Genomic DNA, 23,604 nt, shown 5'->3' with positions numbered 1-23,604 from the left:
ACCACAACGAAGAGTAACCCCCGCCGCTTGCCGCAACTAGAGAAAGCCCACGCGCAGCAACGAAGACCCAATGCAGACAAAATAAATAAATAAATTTATTTAGAAATATATATATAGAAATATATATATTTATATATTTCTATATATATGTATTTATATATATTATATATATGTTATATATATATATATAAATATATATATATTTATATCTACAGGGACTTCCCTGGCAGTCCAGTGGTTAAGACTCCACGATTCCAATGCAGGGGGCGCAGGGTCGATCCCTGGTTGGGGAATAAGATCCCACATGCCACAGCGTGGCCAAAAGATTTTTTCTAATAAATAAATAAATATTAAAAAATAAAATATCTACACAGTGTGCACAACAACCCCACATCAGACTTTTCTTCGGACCCAGCCAGCATAGTTTGGACACTGCTGTGTTTCCCATCCTCTTTCTCCACACTGCAACTTGGGTGTCAGGGGGCAGGCAACTTGCCCTTTAGTTATACGACCTGGTGGAGAGGCTGCACCTTGTCCAGAGGGACTCACCTGAGCTGCATCAGGGACGGGATGGGACTTGGGTTGTACTCTTGGCAAGGGCTGCATACTGCTACAGCAGGCGGCCACGTGGGAAGACTGGGAGAAGCAGCTTCTTATCCCTATTATGTGTTCTGCTCTTCCCCTCCGAGTCAGCAAGCGGAAAATCCTCAGCCAAGGAACGCCGGTCCCTGGTCACTGCATAGGGGAACCTGCCGTACAAACTTGAGTGCTCTTTGTTAATTCCCCAGTATTTCATAGTTTTTGTTGCTATTGTGGAAGATATTTCATTTTTTTTAATATTTGTTAATTTAGCTGCACCGGGTCTTAGTTGCGGCACTCGGGACCTTTTTTTAGTTGCGGCATGCGGAATCTAGTTCCCTGACCAGGGGTCGAAGCCGGGCCCCCTGCATTGAGAGCATGGAGTCTTAACCACTGGACCGCCAGGGAAGTCCCAAGACATTTCATTTTTGTTACATTATCTGATTGGTTATTGCTGGTTCGGAGAAATGCTCCTTTTTCTAACTTCTTGAGGATAAATGCTTTTGTCTTCTTTAATAAAGAAAAAGTATTTAAGGCGATATAGTCATATATATTTTTCTCTGAAAATATTCAGTGGATATTATATATTTTACACTTTACACTGGGTTCCGTAGGTGTGAGAATTAAGTGTTTTGCTTTTCATTGCTTTATAAATAGTCTGCAATTTTCCAGCTAGTATCATTTTTGATTCAAAGGTTATGTAGATAGCGTTTCGTAAACTCCAATAGTTAAAGAGTTTTGGGAGTCAACTTTTTATTATGTATTTCTATTCTAATTTTGGTAGTTTAAAATGCATACTTTAAAATATTTGTATTCTTTATGTCTAACTGTATAATCAATTTTTGTAAATGTTTCATGGACAGTCCCACTTAAGGAATTTGAGATTTTCCCATCTATCTGTCGAATCATTTACTGATTGAGGGATTCAGTTTCTTCCACGTGCATCATCCTGTTTTTATCAAGCAAAACCTGTTCCGATTCTAGGTACCTGTGTATCTAAGTCCCTAGTTCTCCCTGCATTTATAATCGCTTGTCTTTTTTTAGGTAGTTGCCACCCTGGTTAGTTGCACGAACCGACTCTGATCGCGGGGCTCCCGGCGGCTCCTGGCACCTCGCGCGGGTCAAGTATGGATCCACCGAGTCGCTCGTCCTCCCGCGGTCTAGAGCGGCCACACTGCGCTGGGCTGGGCGGGTCCGCGAGCCGGAAGTCGGAGCGGGACTTCCGGGGTCCGCCTAAGGGCCGAGTGGCCTGGGCCCCGCGGCCTTGCTCTGTTCCCGGAGCCACTCCCGGAGTTGGCGATTGCCGTGGTGGCGTTTCGGCGTTGCTGACCGCGCTCCCTCGTCACTCCGATGCCGCCGCGGTGGGTGCCGGCCCCGGGAGGCCTAGGCTCGGTGCGCGGGGGTCCGTAAAGGGGCGTGGGCGGGTCACAGCCTTCGAGGGCCCCTCCCGGGAGGGCGTGCGAGGGGCGCCCTGCAGAGGGTGCGCGGCGGAGCCGAGCAACCCCTGACCTGGAGCCGGGCTGCGGGACCGCGTGGCGCGGCTGCTACAGTGCGACGGGCAAGTGTGCGCGAATAGTGTTCTGACGCGCGGGGTTGGGGCGGAGGAAGGGCCTCAGGAATTGGTGCGAACGTCGGAACTGTACGGAGCCGGGTGAGAAATGAATGGGGTTGTCGCTTGGCACCAGGTGTCCTGCCTGGAGGCCCAGTCGGTGGTGGATTCGCCCTCCAGGTGGAGAAGGGACTCTGGGGATGGGGAGGAATTTATTCTCCCCCAAGGGAGTGGGACTGAGGCTGGGTCATGCCCATCCCGTGGACGCCTGCTATGGACAAGTGGCTGCTGGTCTTCACAGTTGTATCTTTGCTTAGTACCAGGTAGAGCCCTTAGCCAGGAGACTCAGCTTCCAAGCTCACTGGTGGAATCCAATTCCCGAGGTTGCTTTTTCCTTGCTGACTGTTCTTAGCTCTTGGAGGCCCCACTCCTTGCATATGACCTGTGCATCTGAGTCAGCAACGGCTCATGTGATTAGGTTGGGTCCACCAAGATAATCCAGGCCCGTAAACTTAATTTCCTCTGCAAAATCTCTTTCGCTGTGTAGTGTAGGTTCTAGGGATAGGATGTGGACATGGGTGAGGAGGAGCAGTCTGCTACCACTGATCAGTCTGTGTCCTCCTGGGCAAGATCCCACAAATACTGAAGTGAGAAAAACAAAATGTAAAATGAGCTTAGTTTTCGGGGCTTCCCTGGTGGCGCAGTGGTTAAGGATCTGCCTGCCAATGCAGGGGACACAGTTTCGAGCCCTGGTCTGGGAAGATCCCACATGCCGCGGAGCAACTAAGCCCGTGCGCCACAACTACTGAGCCTGCGCTCTAGAGCCTGCGAGCCACAACTACTGAAGCCTGGGCGCCTAGAGCCCATGCTCCGCAACGAGAGAAGCCACTGCAATGAGAATCCCACACACCACAACAAAGAGTTGCCCCCGCTCACTGCAACGAGAGAAAGGGCGCGTGCAGCAACAAAGATCCAACTCAGCCCTAAATAAATAAATAAATAAAAATTTTTAAATGAGCTTAGTTTGGTACAATTTATAATAAAAAGGCAAAGAAAAAACACACGTATTTGTGTAAGCTTAGAGTAATCAGGAAGGACACATTGGAAACTGGGAAGGAGTAGTGTGGCTGGCTGGGAGATGTTTCACCTTAAGTCCTCTTTAACCTTTTGAATTTTGAGCCATATGACTGTGCCCCTATTCAGAAACAGTGATAATGACTTGAAGATTTTAAAATAAAATGAACTGAATAAATGTTACAAATGATTGACTCTTCCCTTGGAAGAAAGTGAAGGTTCGCCCCTTGGAAGCATCATCTTCTCTGTCTGCTGCTACATGGATGAGTGCCTTGAGTCAGTGCTTTCCCTGCTTTGAATCTTATGCACCATCCCTCTGAGTGCCCACGCCAGGTGACTCTTCCTAAGATGTTTCATTAGTTCTGTCTCCCAATGTAGAAATGTGGCTGATGTCTCACTTTCACCAGGCAGTCAAGACCTCTTATAGTCTGTCCCCCAGCAACTGTCTCTGAGCTCTGTTCACACCTCTGCCCCATCTCACCCTTGCTTTCTTCTACTTTTCCAGCCAGGCATGGCCTAAACCCTCTCTTCTCTGGGCCTGGTTAAATGCCCGCCTGCCCCAGGCTCCACCCCTTCTCTGCTACCTGTGCCCAGAGCACTTGCCCATCTCACTGATGCATTTGCTATTATCTGTCTCCCCACTGAAACCCATGAGGGTGATGGTCACATTGTCCCTGGAATAGACGCTGGCATATAGTGGGTGTTTTGGAAACACTGAAAGCGTGTGTCCCAAGAGGAGAAATTCAGTCCAAGGGTTGGCAGGCAGTGTCTACAGTGGGCTTTTGCCTCATCTTCTCCACCCCTGAAGGGCAGACGGGTCACTGGTACCTGCTCATGGTACAATATGAATAAGGGGCGGAGGGATGTTGCCCCACTCCCAGATGGGCTGCTGGGCAGGGCATGGTGCATTTGCTCAGAGACAGGGTAGTGGGAGGGGTGGAGGAAATCAGTAACTTGGTCCATGTGGGGAACCCATCATGTGTCTGGGTGGGAATGTCCTGTCCCTTGCTCAGAGAGACCACTTAAACCTGGAGATGAGCCCAGGTTTGAGAGTCTTCACGGGATAAATGATGTTGATGCCTCAGGACTGGACAGATTAACCAAGGAAGTTGGTGTAGATACAGAAGTGAACCCTGGAGCACCAACATGAAGAGGGAGATGAGGAGTCTGGGAGGGAGCCACTGGTGCAGTGGGAGGACAGCCCAGGAGGTTGGGGATGGGAACACCCACTCTGGATGCTGCCAGGGGGACACAACTCAGGGCTGACCAATAGGGTGGCACTGTGATGATTTTGTGCATGTCTGCAGCTCAGGCTACCCCTGGCAGCCCAACCTTTGGAGTTGCTGTTCCCCCGTGAGTGGGTCCAGTGGTCCACCTTCAGGGCATTGTGTCAGGAACAAGCCCACCACAGCAGGCACAGGCTCCATGGGAGCTGCTTTCCTCTTATCAGGGAAAGCTTGGGCCCTTCCAGGTGGTGCCAACAAGGCACTGTGTGCTCACCTTGCTCTGTGGTCAGCATCTCACCATTTCCCACCTGTGGCCCTGGCTTGTGAGTCTGTGTCCTCGTGGCTGGCTCACCCTTCCCTTGGTTCCAAGATCAGGGAATGTGGCACCAATCACCAGGCCTTCCAGAGGTCTCAGGCTGCAGGGGTGAAGGCAGTGACCCCTACCTGGTGGGTGGGTGAACCCCTGGAGTTATCCCCTCTGCACACTCACCTGTGTCCTTGCTGGTCTCCAGGTCCCAGCCATGCCCAGCCTCAGAGTACGCCCTGAAGAGGCAGAAATGGAACCCTCAGTCCCTGGACCATCTCCTTGGACCCCCAGAACACAGGCCTGTGTGAGTGATGCTCCCGCTGTGACCCACCCTGGATCTGCACTTCATGGTCCCCTCTGCTGTGGTGACGCTGAGCCAGAAGCCACCCCCCCTCACCATCAGCAGCCAGGTACTGGGTGTGAGTTCCCCACTGATGCCCTTGTTCTGAGGAGACTTTGTCTACATCACCCTGCACTTACCTCAGGAGGTCTGTGTGTCACCATTAGGGGCAGAGTGCCTTGTGGACTTGAGGGGCCAAGGCTGGAGGTCAAGGGGCCAAGAGAGGAAATTGGCCTGGCACCTGGCTGCCCTGGTGCCCTGAGTGGGACACTGCTTTCCTCACCGACATAGAGGGGTGTGACATGATGGTCACCAGCTGAGCCCTGCCTAACTTACTCACCAGGCTGGTGGTAGTCCGTGCCCTCAGGTCTCTGCCCTAATCCAAGCCTTGGCCCTGTTCCATTCACACTGCCCAGCTGCTCCCATCCCCGTCAGATACCAGAGAGTCCTTCTTGCACACCACTCACTAACTCACCTCTTCTGTGGACCTCTCAGCAGTGATCAGGATGGTTACTCACTGTTAGCTTTCCTTACTGGGATCTGATGGTGGCTGTTATACAAGAAGACACTCTTAACTACATGGAACCTTTTGTCATACTCAGGACATCTGGGCAGAGTACCCTGTTCAGACCCTGTGTGGCCAGGGAAGGTTGGGCTAAGGGCAGAGATGGCACAAGGCAGTCCTAGGTGTGTTGGAGGGAGGAGATGGATAGAGGATGAAAAACATGACAGAGCCAAAGAAGTGGCCCTGAGGGACAAAGCCTGCTGCCAGATGGCCAGGGGTATACCAGGCAGAGAATGGTGAGTTAGGCCAGGATTCTTGCTCCAGGAAAAAAACAGATTGATGGTAGCTCATGTTTTAAAAACCATTTTGCTATAGAGCAAAATGGTGGAGTAGGCAGCTCCAAACACCCCTTTCTCCATGTAAATTATTTAAAAAAAAAAAAAAACAAAAACAGGTAGAAGCCATCAGGACCAACTTTGTCAGAAATCTAGAAAATAGGTTTACACAACCAAACAAATGCTGAGTCAAGAAAAAGGCAACTTAACATGGAAAGCTTTACAAACACTCCCTGGTTCAGCAGCATATTGAAAGTGAGCAGCCTGTGTTCCCAGTGTGGGACCTGGTCCCTGGTTCCAGAAGGAGCAGAGCAGAACTTATTCAGAAATTATTTTCTTTGTTCTCACCTGTGTGAGGTTGGATAAAGAATGCAAAGTGTTTGTCCCTGTGTTGCCTAACTCAGAACTTACTCAGCAGAAAAGTGGTGGGCTCAAAAACACTGAAAGGTGAACTAAAATCCCACAGCCACTTGGGACATCAGTTAACAGTACAGTTGACCTCCTAAAGCCTAGGAGGGAAAGTTGGAGAAATGAGGGCATTCAAAAGCACCCTTGTATATCAGGGAATTTAGAAAGCCACGTACCTGCCCAGGATAGGATATATGCTAAGAAAAGACCTATGAAAAACAAAAAAAAAGAAAGAAAGAAAAGGTCTATGAAGATTGTAGCATAACCTGTAGCTGATCTCCAAAATTAATGAAAGCAGGAAGCCACAGCAGAGTAATAGTGTTAGTGTCCCAGGAGAGCCAACCCACAAAGGCTGGGAGAGATGTATTATTTTTATTTTACTGTTAGTGTTCAAGGAACTCTCCATTCAAACAGTAGCTGTACACAAGCTAAAGAAACAGAGACGTTGGTGACCACACATGACAAGGGATGCAGTCTTTGCAAAAGTAGTTTGGAAAGTGACTAAAAGAACGGGTGACTGGAGCCTCCAACAATTAAGAGTAGCAAACCCTGGAGGCAGGAGAGACTGATTTACAGAGTTATCACAGTAAATATTCAAATGTCCAGTTTTTAACAAAAAATCATAAAGAATACAAATAAGCAGGAAAATATGGCTGGCCCATTCAAGGGAAAAAAATTAATTGGCGTAAGTGTCCCTGAAAAAGCACAGATACTTGACAGACTAAATCAGCTGTCTTAAAGGTACTCAAAGATCTGAAACAAACCATGGGCAAAGAGCTAAAAACTATGTATGAACAAAATGAGAAAATCAGTAGAGATAATTGTAAATATACAATTTATATTTTATTTATTATAAAAAGAAAGTGTAAGTCCTAGAGCTGGGACTTCCCTGGTGGTCCAGTGGTTAAGACTCCACGCTTCCACTGCAGGGGGCATGGGTCCAATCCCTGGTCTCCCACATGCCACGTGGTGCAGCCAAAAATTTGAAAAAATGAAGTCCTAGATGTGAGAATTATAATAACTGAAATGAAGAGTTTGCTGGAGGGTTTCAACAGCAGATTTGAGCAGGCAATAGAATCGGTGAACTTGAAGATAGACAATTGAAGTTATCCAGTCTGAGGAACAGGAAGAAAAAAGGTTGAAGAAAAGTGAACAGAGCCTAACAGACTTGTGGGATACCATCAAAGGAACCAACACACATATGGGAGGCCAAGAAAGAAGGGAGAGAGAGAAAGGGGCAGAAAGAATATTTGAATAGTGGCCAAAACATCTTAAATGTCATGAAAGACATGAACCTACACATCCAAAAAGCTCAGCGAACTCTGACTAGGACAAATTCAAAGAGATCCACACCAAGACTCATTATAATCAAATTGTCGAAAGACTGAATCTTGAAGACAGCGAGAGAGAAGCAACCCTTCTTGTGTAAGGGATCCTCAATAAAATTAACAGCCAGTTTCTCATCAGAACCCTTGGAGGTTGGAAAGTAGTGGGATGACATATTTAAACTGCTGGGAGAATGAAACTGCCAACTAAGAATTCTACATCTGGCAAAATTACCTTTCAGAGTGAAGGCAAAGTTAAGATATTCTCAGATAAACAAAAGCTGAGGGTGTTTATTACCAATAGACCTGCTCTGTAGGAAGTGTCAGAGGGAGGGACTTCGCTGGTGGCCCAGTGGTTAAGAATCCACCTTCCGGGGCTTCCCTGGTGGCTCAGTGGTTGAGAATCTGCCTGCCAATGCAGGGGACATGGGTTCGAGCCCTGGTCTGGGAAGATCCCACATGCCGCAGAGCAACTAGGCCCGTGAGCCACAACTACTGAGCCTGCGCGTCTGGGGCTTGTGCTCCGCAACAAGAGAGGCCTGTGCACCGCAATGAAGAGTAGCCCCTGCTCACCGCAACTAGAGAAAGCCCACGGACAGAAACGAAGACCCAACACAGCCAAAAATAAATAAGTAAATAAATAAATAAATAAATTTTAAAAAAAGAATCCACCTTCCAATGCACAGGATATGTGTTCAATCCCTGGTTGGGGAACTAAGATCCCACATGCCACGGGACAACTAAGCCCACATGCTCTGGAGCCCACGCGCCACAACTAGAGAGCCCACGCACTGCAACTACTGAGTCCACTTGCTCTGGAGCCTGCACACCCCAACTGGAGAGAAGCCCACATGCCACAACGAAAGATCCCATGTGCTGCAACTAAGATCTGATACAGCCAAATAAATAAATATTAAAAAAAAAAAAAGAAGTGTCAGAGGGGTTCTTACATATTAAGATAAAAGGAGGGCTTCCCTGGTGGCGCAGTGGTTGAGAGTCCGCCTACCGATGCAGGGGACACGGGTTCATGCCCCGGTCTGGGAGGATCCCACATGCCGCGGAGCGGCTGGGCCCGTGAGCCATGGCCACTGAGCCTGCGCATCCGGAGCCTATGCTCCACAACGGGAGAGGCTGCAACAGTGAGAGGCCCGTGTACCGCCAAAAAAAAAAAAAAAAAAAGATATTAGACAGGAACTCAGAGCCATACAAAGAACTAAAGAGGGCTTCCCTGGTGGCGCAGTGGTTGAGAGTCCGCCTGCCGATGCAGGGGACACGAGTTCGTGCCCTGGTCTGGGAGGATCCCACATGCCGCGGAGCGGCTAGGTCCGTGAGCCATGGCCACTGAGCCTGCGCGTCCGGAGCCTGTACTCCGCAACGGGAGAGGCCAAAACAGTGAGAGGCCCGCGTACCACAAAAAAAAAAAAAAAAAAAAAAAGAACTAAAGAACTCTGGTAAAATTAACCACATAGGTAAGGGTAAAAGCTAGTATTATTGTATTTTTGGTTTATAAACCCACTTTTTATTTCCTATATCATTTAAAAGACAAATGCATAAAAATAATCACAAACCTATACTATTGAACATACAGCATATAAAGATACATTTGTGACAGCAACCTCATTAAGGTGGGAACATATCTGTATAGGAGCAGAGTTTTTGTATGCTGTTGTGGCTAAGTTGGTAACAGTTCAAACTCAGTGGCTCTATTCTGGGGATTTAATGTACAGCATGGTGACTATAGTTAATAATGTATACTTGGCAATTGCTAAGAGAGTAGATCTTAAAAGTTCTCACCACACAAACATACACACAAAATAGTAACTATGTGAGGTGATGGATGTGTTGACTAACCCTATGGTGGTCATCATTTTGCATATATACATGTATCAAATCATCCCATTGTACACCTTAAATTTACATGATGTTATATGGCAATTATATTTCAATAAAGCTGGGGGCAGGGGACCAAAAAAGCTGAGGGGGGTGGGAAACCAAACCAGATTGTTTTAGGATGTTAAGATATTAATTATAATCCCCATGATACCACTAACAAAATATCTTTAAAATATACACAAAAGGAATTAAAAAATGGTACACTACAAAAATTAAACTGAGGGACTTCCCTGGTGGCACAGTGGTTATGAATCCACCTGCCAATGCAGGGGACATGGGTTCGTGCTCCGGTCCGGGAAGATCCCACATGCCGCGGAGCGGCTGGGCCCGTGAGCCATGGCTGCTGAGCCTACACGTCTGGAGCCTGTGCTTCGCAATGGAAGAGGCCACAACAGTGAGAGGCCCGCGTACCGCAAACAAAAAAAAAGAAAAAAGCTAACAAACATCCAGGACCAAGTGGCTTCACTGGTGAATTCTAACAAACATTTAAAGAAGGATTAACACTAAGTTTTCTCAAACTCCTCCAAACTATAGAAGAGAAAGGAAAGTCAAATAAAGACATCACAGGAAAAGAAAATTATATATTGACATTTTATGGCTATATATGCAAAACCCTCAACAAAATGCTAGCAAACTGAATCCAGCAGCACATTAAAATATTATATCCTGTGACCAAGTGAGATGTAACCCAGGAATACAAGAGTGGTTCAACATAAGAACTAATCAGTGTCATTTACTGCATTAATGGAATGAAGGAGAAAAGCTATAATCATCTCAATTGATGCAAAAAAATGTATTTGATAAAACCAAATACATTTTCACGATAAAAACACTGAGGGAACTCAGTACAAGGCAACATCCTCAACATGATAAAGGCATTCATGAAAAACCCATAGCTAACATCATATACATTTGTGAAAGATTAAAAGCTTTTCCCCAAAGATCAGGAAAATATGCCTGCTTTCACCTGTGCTATTCAGTATTGTACTGGAAGTTGTAACCAGAGCAATCAGGCAAGAAAAACAAATAAAAGTCATTCAGATTGGGAAAGAAGAAATAAAACTACCTCTGTTTGCCTAAGGCATGATCCTATATATAGAAAATACCAAAGAATCCATTAAAAAGCTACTAGAGCTAATAAATGAATTCAGCAAAGTTGCAGGGTACAAGTCAACACACAAAATCAGTTGCGCTTCTGTACACCAACAATGTACAATCTGAAATGGAAATTAAAACAATTCATTTATAATAGCATCAAAAAGAAAAAAATCTACAAATAAATTTAAACAAGTGGGTGAAAGATGTGTTGGCGGAGAACTGCAGATCATCGCCAAAAGAAATTAAAGGATACCTGGGACTTGCCTGGTGATGCAGTGGTTAAGAATCTGCCTGCCAATGCAGGGAACACAGGCTCAAGCCCTGGTCCAGGAAGATCCCACATGCCACGGAGCAGCTAAACCCATGTGCCACAACTGCTGAGCCTGCGCTCTAGAGCCCACGAGCCACGACTACTGAGCCCACATGCCACAACTACTGAAGCCTGCGCACCTAGATCCCATGCTCTGCAACAAGAGAAGTCACTGCAATGAGAAGCCCATGCACTGCAACGAAGAGTAGTCCCCGCTCACCAAAACTAGAGAAAGCCCATGCACCGCGACTAGAGAAAGCCCACACACAGCAACAAAAACCCAATGCAGCTGTAAATAAATAAATTTATATATTTAAAAAAAAAAAAAAGAAAGGATACCTAAATAATTGAAAAGACATGCCATGTCCATGTTTCGGTCTTAATAGTGTTATGATGTCAGTGCTATCCAGAGCAACCTACAGATTCAATACAATCCCTGTCAAAATTCCAACAGCCTTTTTACAGAAATGGAAAAGTCAGTCCTCAAATTAATATGGAATTCAAGGGGCCCCAAATAACCAAAACAAGCTTGCAAAAGAACAAAGTCAGAGAACTCATTTTTCCCAGTTTCAAAACTTGCTACAAAGCTTCAGTAATCAAAACAGTTTGGTACTGACGTAGGATAAGCGTACAGAACAATGGAATAGAATTGAGAGTCTAGAAGTAAGCCCATACATCTGAGGCCAATTGATTTTCAACCAGTGTGTCAGGACCATTCAGTGAAGAGAGAGAACTCTGTTAAATAAATGATGCTGGGACAAGTGGATTTCCATGTGCAGAAGAGTGAACTTGGCTCCCTACCTCATGCCATATGCAAAAATTAACTCAGAATCATCCAACTACCAAATTCAGGAACTGAAATCATAAAACTGTTAGAAGAAAACATTACATTTTCATAACGTTGAGTTTGGCAGTGGATTCTTAGATACAACACCAAAAGCATGAACAACAAAAGAAAAAGGTAAATTGGACTTCATCAAAATTAAAGACTTCGGGGCATGAAAGGACATTATGAAAAAAGTGAAATGACATCCTACAGAATGTGAGAAGATCTTTGCAAATTGTATATCTGGCAAAGGTCTAGTACCCAGAATATATAAAGGACTCTTACAACTCAACAACAAAAGACAAACAGGCCACTCTTTAAGTGAGCAAGGGACTTGAATAAACATTTCTCCAAAGAAAATATACAAATGACCAACTAGTAAACAAAAAGATGCTCAAATTCATCAGTGATTTGAGAAATGAAGTCAAAACCCGAGTAAGGGGCTTCCCTGGTGGCGCAGTGGTTGAGAGTCCGCCTGCCGATGCAGGGAACACGGGTTCGTGCCCCGATCCGGGAAGATCCCACATGCCGCGGAGTGGCTAGGCCCGTGAGCCATGGACGCTGAGCCTGCATGTCCGGAGTCTGTGCTCCGCAACGGGAGAGGCCGCAACAGTGAGAGGCCCACATACCGCAAGAAAAAATAAATAAATAACCCGAGTAAGATTACCACTTCACACCCACTAGGATGGCTGTAATAATAAAGTAAATAAATAACAAGTGCTTTCAAGGATTTCGAGATACTGGAACCCTCATACATTGCTGGTGGGAATGTAAAATGGTGCAGCCACTCTGGAATGCAATTTGGCAGTTCCTTGAAAGTTTAAACATAGCATTACCATATGACCCAGCAATTCCACTGCTAGATATATGCACCAAGAATTCAAGGCAGATACCCAAACAAGTACATGTACATCGTGTTCATAGCACTATTCACAATAGCCAAGAGGTGTAAACAGCCCAGACATCCATCACTGGATGAATGTATAAGCCAAATGTACTTTATCTACACCATGGAATATTATTCAGTCAAAAAAGGGAGTGAAGCTCCCTCATTTACACCTGCTGCAGTGTGCCTCAAAAGTCACATAATCATATGATTTCATTCATATAAGATGTCAGGAGTAGGTAAATCCATGGAGACAAAATGCAGGTTTGTGGTTACCAGGAGCTGGGGGCCACGAGATATGGAGATAAACTAGTGCATAGGGGCTTTGGGGTAATGGAAATGTCTTGGGACAAGATGAAGATGTTGATCACACAACATTGTAAGTGCACTAAATGCCACTGAATTGCTCATTTCAAACAGTTAATTTTTGTCTGTCAATTTCACCTCAACAAACTATTAAGTAAAATGAAAACAGAGCCCCTGTGGGAGATGGGAGACTAACGGAGCCCCCACCCGAGTCTGTGGTGCCGCTGGGGTCTGTGTGGCAGACGGCAGGGTGAGCACTGGAGAGCCACAGCTCTGTCCCTCAACAGCCACAGCCACATGTGGCGCTCACAAGTGTGGCTTTGACGGGTACTTTTTCACAAACATGGAAGCAACTAATCATAAAGGTCTTTAGTGTTGTCTCTCAGGAAGTCTAACAGGTTTGCTGTGTGCTGGAAGGGCTCAGAGTCTTCACCCTTTTCTCCATTTGGTGTCACACTTGTGGGGGCAACACAGACAGTGCAAACAAGTGTATTTGTTTTCAAATCTTTTCCTTCACCATTAAACCCAATTTTTTAAAAAGATTTTTCTTAAGGGAAGCCATATTTCTATGACTTTATATTTCCTTTCAAAAGAGGAACTTTCATTATTTTTCCAATAGTTCTTATGTTGCAGAGGAGAATTGTATCCAGTTTAGCAAATCAAAAATGCCCTCTCATCATCCTCACCTCACTCGCTCTTGTTTCCTGTCTCAGTAAACTTCTTCCAGGTCGACAGTAGCTCTGGCTCAAAAACCAGTTCCTATTGCCACCGCTTCCTGAGCACAGTAATGACCTTACCTCAGTCAGGGTTCAGCAAGCCATGGCCTACAGGCCAGATCCAGCTAGCCAGTTGTTTGGGGCCTGCAAGCAAAGAACGGTTGAAGGTTTTTTAAGGATTATAACAAAGCAGACCATATGACAGAGACCGTGCAGCCACAAAGTCCAAGATGGTCCCTCTCTGACCCTTTATGGAAAAGCTCCGTCCCTTCCCCACACGCAACCAGGAGAGGGTGGAGCCCCCCGGATCAGTCATGGGGTGCAGCAGGGGACATAGTGAGCCCTGTGTCATCCCATCCAGACCCTTGTTTCCTCCAGTGACCTCCCTGTCTGTCCTGCAGCCCTCACTGTGCCTCCCCCCACCACCGTCAGTCAGTCCAGCGGCCTGTGGACATTACCACAGGTGCCCAGGGGCTGGGGCTCTGGGAGAAGATGGTAGCCCGCGTGCAGCGAGCGATGACAGGCCTGCATGAGGGTCAGCAGGAAGGCGAAGCACGGTGCCTGCATCTGTGTGCTGGCCACATGGCCAAGCTCCAAGGAGGGGGTCCTGGCAGAGACTCTATGCAGGGGCTTCCAGCTGGGCCGTGGGTCAGGTGACCAGAATGTGAATTGTCACCACCAGGCACATGGGCATGGTAGGCAAACAGGCTGAGCGTATGGCCAAGCTGGGTCTGCACTGAGATCCAAGCATAACAGAAGCCTCCAGTTGGGGTGGGGGAGACAGACTGCTATTGTGGTGGTAGATTGAAGTTCCAGGTGGGGAGAGGCAGTTGTCTTGAGCTGAGGGGTAGGTCAGAGGGCAGCAGGCCCAAGGAGGCTGGGGGTAGGGAGGGGACAGCCTGGGGACACAGAGCCCTGTTGGGGGCAGTGGTCAGAGAAGTCCTCTCCCGTGAGGTGATTGAGCCAAGACCAGCAGAAGGGAAGGGAAGGAGGGAGCATGAGGACCATCGGGGAGGGCAGACCCCAAGGGGAGCGGGTCCCTCCTGCTCAGGAGAAGCGGGAGCAGAGGGGGGAGGTTGTCAAAGTGCTCTTGTCACCAGACTGCTGTGGGCGGGAGGGGAAGGTGGGAGGCCAGGTTAGCTACTCCCCATCCAGGCAGGAGCAAAGGGTGGTTTGGCCTGGATGTCTCAGGTATAACGAGAGAGAGAGATCCAGTAGAGCAGAGTTTCCTTGTCCTTCAGGTGTGAAAAAGGGGGTGCCTCCCAATGTGACAAGCAGCCTTGTGCACGTCTCTGTCACGGAAGGATGGATGCAGCAGCTGAGCCCTGGTACCAGCTAACAAAGTGCAGTCACAGTGCAGGTGCCGAGAGGTACAGGTTGCTTTGGCAAATGGGGCACGGTCGCTGAAGCCTTCTCTGTCAAGTGGGATGGAGTCTGACATTCCAGAGTCATCACCATGCAGTCGGAGCCAGTTCTGCTTCCTTGAAGGGAACGGGCCCTGCACCTTCTGGCCTGGGCCCAGGCCCACACCTGTGAAGCCAGTGGTGGGCGCCCAGAGAATGAGAGCTGGGCCAAGCAGCCAACTCCAGGCTTGTGCATCTGGAACAGGAGGCAGGTAGAATGTCTAGCAATGCAACGTGCAGGGAGCTGTGTTTTCCTTGAACAGGTGGGAGGGTGAGTGCCTGGGTTTGGGACATGCTCTGAGGTAAAGCCAACAGGACCTGCTGATGGCCTGCTGTGGGTCAGGGGAAGGACAGCCAAGGGACTGCCTCGACTCAGGCCAGGATTTTGGGTGGCCTTAGTCGGGAGACTGCAGGTGCTTTCCTGAGATGTGGGGTCTGGGGGTCAGGTTAGGGTTGGTTTTCAGTTGCTGTGCAGCCTGGTCCCCTCAGCTCTGCCAGCCCCTCACAGTCCCCTCAAGAGACCTGGGACCACCACGCACCGTGGGTCCCATGCTCCCAGACTTGTCTGTGTTTCCCTGTTTCCTTCCATGTGACTTCTTGTTTGTCATTTCAGATTGGGACCCCAGGACTGAGGGCAAGGAGTTTCTTCAGAAGGAAGAAGCTTCTGAGGATTTGGAATCACAGGCAGAAACATCAGAAAACCACGCCAGTGATGTTTCCCAGACGCCTGAGCTTGGAGAGCTCTGTGACGGTGCATTAGAAAGAGACTGGGAGGTCCCTGAGGATGAGAGAGAGGCACAGTCCCCCTGCTGGGAGGGGGACTTCACACCAGTGCAAGTGCTTCTCAGGAGCTCCTCAGGAGAGAAAGAGGTGGACTGTGACAAGGTCAAAAGAGGCTTCAGTCTGAGCCCAAGCCCAGTGGCACGTCAGGGAGCCCCTGCAGAAGAGAGGCCACATCCACACGACACGCATGGCCAGAGCTTCCCACGCAACATGGACCTAATCAGCTGTGAGGGGCTTCACGCAGCCGAAAGCCCGTTCATATGCAACGAGTGTGGGAACACCTTCCAAGGAGGCCCCGATCTTATTCAGCATCAGACAGCGCACACTGGACAGAAGTCCTTCATATGTAATGAGTGTGGAAGGCCCTTTAGCACACATTCAGACCTCCTCAGGCACCGGCTTACCCACCGCGGAGAGAAGCCACACATGTGTACTGAGTGTGGAAAGGCCTTCAGCCAGAGCTCCAGCCTTAAAAAGCACCAGAAGTCCCATGTGAGCGAGAAGCCCTACGAATGCAGTGAGTGCGGGAAGGCCTTCAGGAGGACTTCCAACCTCATCCAGCATCAAAGAATCCACTCCGGGGAGAAGCCATACGTGTGCAACGCCTGCGGGAAGGCCTTCAGGCGGAGCTCCAACCTTATCAAACACCAGAGGGTCCACACAGGGGAGAAGCCCTTCGAGTGTGACGTGTGTGGGAAGGCCTTCAGCCAGAGCTCACACCTGAGGAAGCACCAGAGGGTCCACACCGGGGAGAGGCCTTATGCATGTAGCGAGTGCGGCAAACCCTTCAGCCGGGTGTCCAACCTCATTAAGCATCACAGGGTCCACACGGGGGAGAAGCCCTACAAGTGCAGTGACTGTGGGAAGGCCTTCAGCCAGAGCTCAAGCCTCATCCAGCACCGGAGAATCCACACTGGAGAGAAGCCTCACGTGTGCGGTGTGTGTGGGAAGGCCTTCAGCTACAGCTCAGTGCTCAGAAAGCACCAGATCATCCACACGGGAGAGAAGCCATATGAGTGCAGCATCTGTGGGAAGGCCTTCAGCCACAGCTCTGCGCTCATCCAGCACCAGGGTGTGCACACGGGCGACAAGCCCTATGAGTGTCGCGAGTGCGGGAAGACCTTCGGTCGCAGCTCCAACCTCATCCTGCACCAGCGAGTTCACACTGGAGAGAAGCCCTATGAATGTACTGAGTGTGGGAAGACCTTCAGCCAGAGCTCAACTCTCATTCAGCATCAGAGGATCCATAATGGGTTGAAACCCCACGAGTGTAACCAGTGTGGCAAAGCCTTCAACCGGAGCTCAAACCTCATCCACCACCAGAAAGTCCACACTGGAGAGAAGCCCTACGCGTGCATCGAGTGTGGGAAGGGCTTCAGCCAGAGCTCGCACCTCATTCAGCATCAGATCATCCACACCGGCGAGAGGCCCTATCAGTGCAGTGAGTGTGGGAAGTCCTTCAGCCAGCGCTCGGTCCTCATCCAGCACCAGAGGATTCACACTGGGGTGAAGCCCTATGACTGCACAGCTTGTGGGAAAGCCTTCAGCCAGCGGTCAAAGTTGGTCAAGCACCAGCTGGTTCACACCAGGGAGTGAAAAGAAACCGCATGAGGCTCCACCCCGACTCCCCTGGCAATGTCCCAGCCTCTCCCATCCCGACACTTGAGCTGGGCTCTCTCATTCCCTCCACTCCATAGCCACTGCCCACAGAGGCCATTGTCCACAAACCAGAGACCCTCCTGTGAGACAGGCTCCTCCCCCGACTCCCCTGCCGTTGCTCCTACTGTGTGTGACCTCATTTCTTTTCGGTTTGCTTTTCCAGTTTGTTATCAGACTGCCGTATTTGTTAGAAGGGAAAAGATTATAGAGGCTGCATACTTAGGAAGAGAGTTTATTACTGTAACGGAACATAACCAAGGAAGTAGACTGACATTCAGTGTGAGATATGACCACAGCACTTCTTTTGTTTTGTCACTAGTCATAAGAACTGAGTTCGCTGTCAATGGCTGCAGTTGGCATTCTGTTTACATAAAGTCAGGTCAAGAGTGTTTCAGGTCTGGTTGCTGTCACCCTCTCCCAGAGGTGGTGCATACTCATCACCACCAACTCCTCACCCCTCTCCCTCCCATCGCATAATGGGATTCCCCCACTGCCCCCTTTCCTTGGTGCCTGCCTGCAGTCTGAGGTCGTGTGTTCTCACTCTGCTGTGCCTCAGGCCCCCGTGGCCACTCAGGGCTGCAGCACAATTAAACGTGAGGCTCTTTCCCAAGCTCCAGTCCTGGCCTCACCCACAGAGGTCCATTCTCTCCATGCCCCTCCTGTTCACCCCACAGGCTCCCAGGCTGTTTTTTCCCAGGTCCATCATCAGACATTTATGGGGCACCTAGGTGCTCCTAGGAGGTGGGCCCTGGTCCCATAATCCCCAAGCTGGGGGAACTTGGCCCAGAAGCAACACCTCTACCATCAGGGAGGCCTTGACCTGGGGGTGTTACGGGATGGATAGGTTGGGGTGGGGGGCACCTCCTGCATTGCTCCAGGAGAAAGGATAGCAATGGGCAGGTATCATCAGGTTTGTACTTATGGTGGGAAGGTAAGGTCTTGGCTCCTATGTTATCAAGGAAGTAGAGGCAAGGCCAGCAGTGGCAGATGCGGAGGGAGAGGTGGGAGTTTGGAGAGAACAGTGTGGAAGGGTTGACTTGGATGCACAGGTGTGTCCCGTGGGCTTGGGCAGCATAGGCTGCCCACCCTCACCCCAGAGACCCTGCAAAGCAGCTGGCACTGCTGCCCTGCAGAGGCATCTGTCACACCCTCCCCTCCACCTCAGCCCCTCCCCCAAGGCAACACCCCAGTGGGATGCAGCTTGGACGGCAGTCCTGCCCTGCCACCCTCCAGCTCCCCGCCCCGGTCTCTGCCTGACGAGACCTCGCACTCTCTCACTGTAGGGCAGCTCCTCATCCAGCCTGGATTTGATGACTCCCATTTTCAGTAAGTACGTGCTGGGCACTTGCTCTGTGCCATTCACAGTGGGGATACAGCAGGAAACATGAAAGACAAAAATGCCTGCCGTCGAGGAGTTTGCATTCCAGTGGGGGAGAGAAAATTGTCTAACAGTTATGATTGGTGTGATGAAAAGTAGAGCAGGAAATGGGGTCTGGGTGTTTTGAGGGTCTCAGTCTTAAATGGGGGCAGAGAAGGCCTCAGTGAGACGTCGTGTGAGCTATGACCTGCAGCAAGTGAGAGAATGACCCAGGAAGGTGGGTTAGGGTTAGGGTTGGCAGCAGCAGGGGGCCTGTGGGCCAGGGGCACAGTGACGAAGAAAGAGCAGACAGGTGGGACCGTAGGCGGGCCCCACAGGCCTGCAGCTTCTACTCTGGGTGGAATGGCAAGATGTAGACGGCTTGGACCTGACGTGCATCTCAGGAGGATTGTCTGCTGTGTGGAGAAGAGGTTGGCGGGGCAAGCGTGTGCCCCTCTCTCTGTCACTGCCTTTTCAGCTCCTTTTCCCCTTCCCCGGCCTCCAAACCGCTAGTGAATCCCGAGGCCGAGGCCCAGGTGAGCAACAGCTGCCACCTCTGGGAGACAAAAGGTCCACAGGAAGGGGCTCCTCTGCTCCCTCGGCCCTGCAGGCGGCTGGGGAGAATTCACCTGATTTTGTGCCGTCTGCAGCCTGAGAAATTTTAATTTCAGGACGTCATGTTTTGAAAGAGGAATGGTCTTGAAAAGCAAATGTCCGTCAACCACCGCCTGTGTCTTCCCTTTTGACTTTCACGGTGTCCTTGGAAGTGTATTCCTTGGGGAGTAAGGGCTGAGTCTGTGAGATCCATAGGTAAAGTCACTGACCTCGGGCCTGGATGCCTCGTTCCCGGGTGGCCAGAGCCTGGCCGCAGCCTCAGGGAGTGGCTCCAAAGGGGTACACATCTGTGCCCCCGGGAGAGTGACAGCCATGATTTCAAACAGAGCTTCCCCAATTTGACTTTTTAAATTTAAAATCAACATCATTCTAGAAAATGCAAATGTTGAAAAGGGGGGAGAAAAGGGAACACTCTTGCACTATACTCCAATAAAAAAATTATTTTTTTAAAAAAGAAAAGAAAAGGGGGCAAGATATCATACATAATTCCACCACTTAACTCATTCTCTAGGGACAGCAGTGCAGGGCTGAGACTTGGTCCGAGCGAGAAGCAGAGACGGGGAGCACAGCCACTGTCCAGAGAGCTACCTGGACTCCAAGCGGGGAGGTGAGCAGTAAGTTTCAGGTGGACAACATACTGATTCACAATTATTAAAGGTTATACTCCATAGTTATTATAAAATATTTGCTGTATTCCTTGTGTTGTACCGTAGATCCTTGGGGCTCGTTTTATACCTCATGGTTTGCACCTCTTACTTCCCTACCCCTATACTACTCCTCCCCCCTTCCCTCTCCCCACGGGTAACCACTAGTTTGTTCTTGACGTCTGTGAGTCTGCTTCTGTTTCGTTATGTTCACTGGTTTGTTGTATATTTGTAGATTCCACACATAAGTGATATCATACAGTCTTTGTCTGTGTCTGACTTATTTCACTTAGCACGACGCCCTCCAAGCCCACCCGTGTTGTTGCAAATGGCAAATTTTCACTCTTGTGTATGGCTGAGTCGTATTCCATTGTATATACAGGCCCATTTTTCTGGGGTCTGACTGTTGACAGTGTTTAAGCCTCACCCCTCCTCCCCCGACCCCTGTGCCACACTGATGGGAAAGCCCGGGCGCCCCTCCCTCAGGGCCAGCAGAAGGTTCAGACCACCCAGGCGCCTGCTGGAACGTGGGGGAGGGGGCTCCCCCAGCCCCACCACAACGACAGTAAGCACCCAGGCCAGTCTCTTTTGCCCGTGCTCTCAGACCACTTTGGACCTTCTTGGGAGCCCTGCCCTGCTGACCTCAGTTAGGTAAGTGATAAGCCTTTTCCTGCACTTGGGGTGTGTGTGGCATCATCAGTCTTCACATCAAACCAAATCTTCAGTGGGGGGTGCCCAGCCACCTCGCCAGGTGACCATGAAAGTTGGGACTGGCATTGTGAGCAGGAAGCCCATGCGGTGACGTCACCCAGGAGTCTCTGCCCTTGCTCCGTTACTAACCGGCCCGCTGGCTGCAGGCCGGCATCACTCAGCCGCGCTGCACGTGTTGCATTGTTGAATCCAGTGGAGCCTCGTAGAGTTAGCGGACCGAAATCAGCAGTTTTCCTCATACTTAATTGGTGTTTAGGGACAAGAGTATGGAATGGGGACCCTCCTTAAAGTGGCCTTGGGTTGTGTGTCGGATCCCAGACCTACCTCTATTTGAGAACAAAGCTGCAACTGACTAGGCTCAGGGGAGAGACTATGCCCCGTGCGAGATACGCATCCACTGGGTGGTGACTCGTGGAAAAGCATAGGTGAGGCTGAGGTCCACACTCCAGGGCAGGAGCTCGCCAGGACCCCTAGATGCTGCCACCGCTGCTGCTTCAGCCAGCATCTGCGTCACAGTGAAAACCCTCATGCTCAGCGTTCTAGAGAAAACACTCCCGGCACAGCCAAGGGATTAATTCAAATCCAAATTAAGCCTAGGGTCCTTAACCCATATCAAGCAGCCATTGCCATGGGGAAGCACCTGACCTGATGGTACTGACTGAAGTCTCCCTGGAGGAAGAAATTTATCAATGTGAGTGCAATAGAGAGGACCCCCTTGAAGTATATCCAGACCACACACACCCCCAAAAGAGAAATTGTGGACAAAGAAATCCACAATTTGACCCAACTTGACATTCAGAATTTACTAAAAGAACTTACATAACAAAAAGAGAAAAGGCTTTTGCGTCTTTACGACATGCATGCTGAATTTACACCTGCTGAAACGCACCAGCTGGCAGACCTTCATGGACTTGACACTGGGCGTCAATTTTCAGTTATACCTGGGGAGCCCACCAAGTTTATACAGGGGCCCCTACAATCATAACAGTCAATGAATACAAAATAGAGGACAAATAGGTATGTCTCACCCTAACCATCAGAAGTACTGCCTTGCCTAAATTGGTCATAATCATAGCACCCACTGCCCTAGAGTATTCCATACTGAGCACGGATGCTCTGACCCAACGAGTAATACAAAGTGGCTTGAAACATGGGACCCAGTTAAAATTACTTCATCCAATCAGCAACTGCTAAGTATTTTGCTATTATCGATTTGGCTAATATGTTCTGTTCTGAGCCTATTTCAGTAGCCCCTCAGCCACAGTTTGCCTTCACCTCTGAAAGGACACAGTACACCTTTTCTGGGATCCTCATGGGTACCTTGGCAGATGAGGTATCAGCTGCGTGCACCTTTCTTCAGGAGCACAGGTGTGACATTACATTGATGACATTCTCCTCCAAGGAGAGCCATGTGGCATCCATTCATTTGTCATTCACTCAGGACGTAGAAACACAAAGGGCCTCACCAGAAAGGAACACAGTGCAAGGTCCTGCCACCTCTGCTCAGTTCCTGGAAATGACTGGTTAACCAAGGGCGGATCCATCCCTGATACTGTCAAGAAACAGCCACTGACCTTCTCACCAACATCTCTCAGGTCTTCTGGGAGTTCTGGAGGCAACATGTCCCTCATTTACAAATTTTACTTAAGCCCATTTATCCTAGTACTTGCAAATGGGCCCATCTTGAATGGGGCTCCCGCCAACAGAATGTTCTAGAATTTGTGCAACCTCAGGCATGCCCATTAGTGTCCCACCAAGACTGCTCCATGGAAGGGGCTTCAGCCCCTCCTCCTATGCCTCCTGGAGTCTCCAGACAGACCACTCATGGCGGCCCTAGGTTGTCCAAGGGCTTCTTATGCCAGAAACTGCCCTCTTTGCCCCATACAACATGCCATTAGAGCTGCAGTTCTGGCCACTAACTGGGTCCTCCCGAGCCTGTGACCCTCTGTACCCAGGTACTCATTATGCTCTGGGTCATCAGCAGGGCTGCTGAGGCTGCCTTGGTACAGGATGCAGCCAAACCTGGGCCCTCTGGCACACTCCACCTGTAAGAGGGGTGGCCTCACCTGTCCTCAGTCCCTTTCCAGATGCCAGGCTGCTGGAACCCTGCCTACCTGGGGAGCCCCCTGGGATGAACTGGGTGAACAGCAGTGGGAATTCAAAAACTATAGGAACAGAAGTGCCAACCGTCATGGGAGATGGAGTTCAGAGGGGAGCCGCTCCTCATTTCTTAACCAGGGTGATGCTGATACAGGACCAGACCAGAAGGTCAGCATGATTGACCAAACTTCAGGCAGTTTTCTTAGCACCCAATGGCCTGGCTAACAAACGGCCCCATCTGCACATTTTTACAAACTCTTGTGCTATTGCCTAAGAGTTGCGCCCTATGGTGTAAAAACTCCAGGGATCTCTTGCCTCACAGATACCCCAAAATATCAATCAAGGTCACTAGATGTCTCTACCTATGCTCAGGCCACAGTACAAGGCCTCACCAGGATGCCCTCATCCCCTCTGGAGTCCCAGGTTTTACTGAGAATGGCCGAGGCCCTCGTCTCACTTCTCTTAAAGAAGGCATGCCCCCTACCAGCCTCAGGCTGCAGTCTTATTTAAACAAGCTCTGATTCAATTGAGTGAAACACGGTGTGTCTCTGTCATCAAACAACAGGGTGAGTTGTGACTAGCAGTTTGGCTCCGTTGTTTGATGTTTGCTGACAGCTTTGAGACCTCATCCTCCTTATTCTGTGCCCAC

The 23,604-nt window shown here is 49.4% G+C and overlaps 1 protein-coding gene across 2 annotated transcripts; it reads left to right on the top strand.

Moving 5' to 3' along the window:
- The first annotated feature begins 1,691 nt into the window (after positions 1-1,691).
- ZNF16 (zinc finger protein 16) lies at positions 1,692-17,917 on the top strand. 2 transcript variants are annotated; one of them, XM_019937291.2, is made up of 3 exons: positions 1,692-1,940; positions 4,941-5,145; positions 15,700-17,917. In XM_019937291.2, the coding sequence occupies exons 1-3, from the start codon at positions 1,707-1,709 to the stop codon at positions 17,463-17,465; spliced, it is 2,205 nt and encodes a 734-aa protein (XP_019792850.2). In that variant the 5' UTR covers positions 1,692-1,706; the 3' UTR covers positions 17,466-17,917. The 2 variants fall into 2 exon arrangements, with proteins under 2 accessions (XP_019792850.2, XP_033699115.1); XM_033843224.2 differs by having other exon boundaries at positions 1,801-1,971.
- The last annotated feature ends 5,687 nt before the right edge of the window (positions 17,918-23,604 follow it).

This window comes from Tursiops truncatus, chromosome 17 (genome assembly GCF_011762595.2).
Source record: "Tursiops truncatus isolate mTurTru1 chromosome 17, mTurTru1.mat.Y, whole genome shotgun sequence".
NCBI lineage: Eukaryota > Metazoa > Chordata > Mammalia > Artiodactyla > Delphinidae > Tursiops > Tursiops truncatus.
Note: the sequence above shows the minus strand (reverse complement) of the source record. Positions and strands in the feature narration are given on the sequence as shown.

Coding starts and splice junctions, on each gene's coding strand:
- ZNF16 (XM_019937291.2), top strand. CDS start 1,707: ATGGATCCACCGAGTCGCTCGTCCTCCCGCGGTCTAGAGCGGCCACAC. Junction 1,941..4,940: donor GTCACTCCGATGCCGCCGCG/GTGGGTGCCGGC, acceptor GCTGGTCTCCAG/GTCCCAGCCATGCCCAGCCT. Junction 5,146..15,699: donor CCCTCACCATCAGCAGCCAG/GTACTGGGTGTG, acceptor TTGTCATTTCAG/ATTGGGACCCCAGGACTGAG.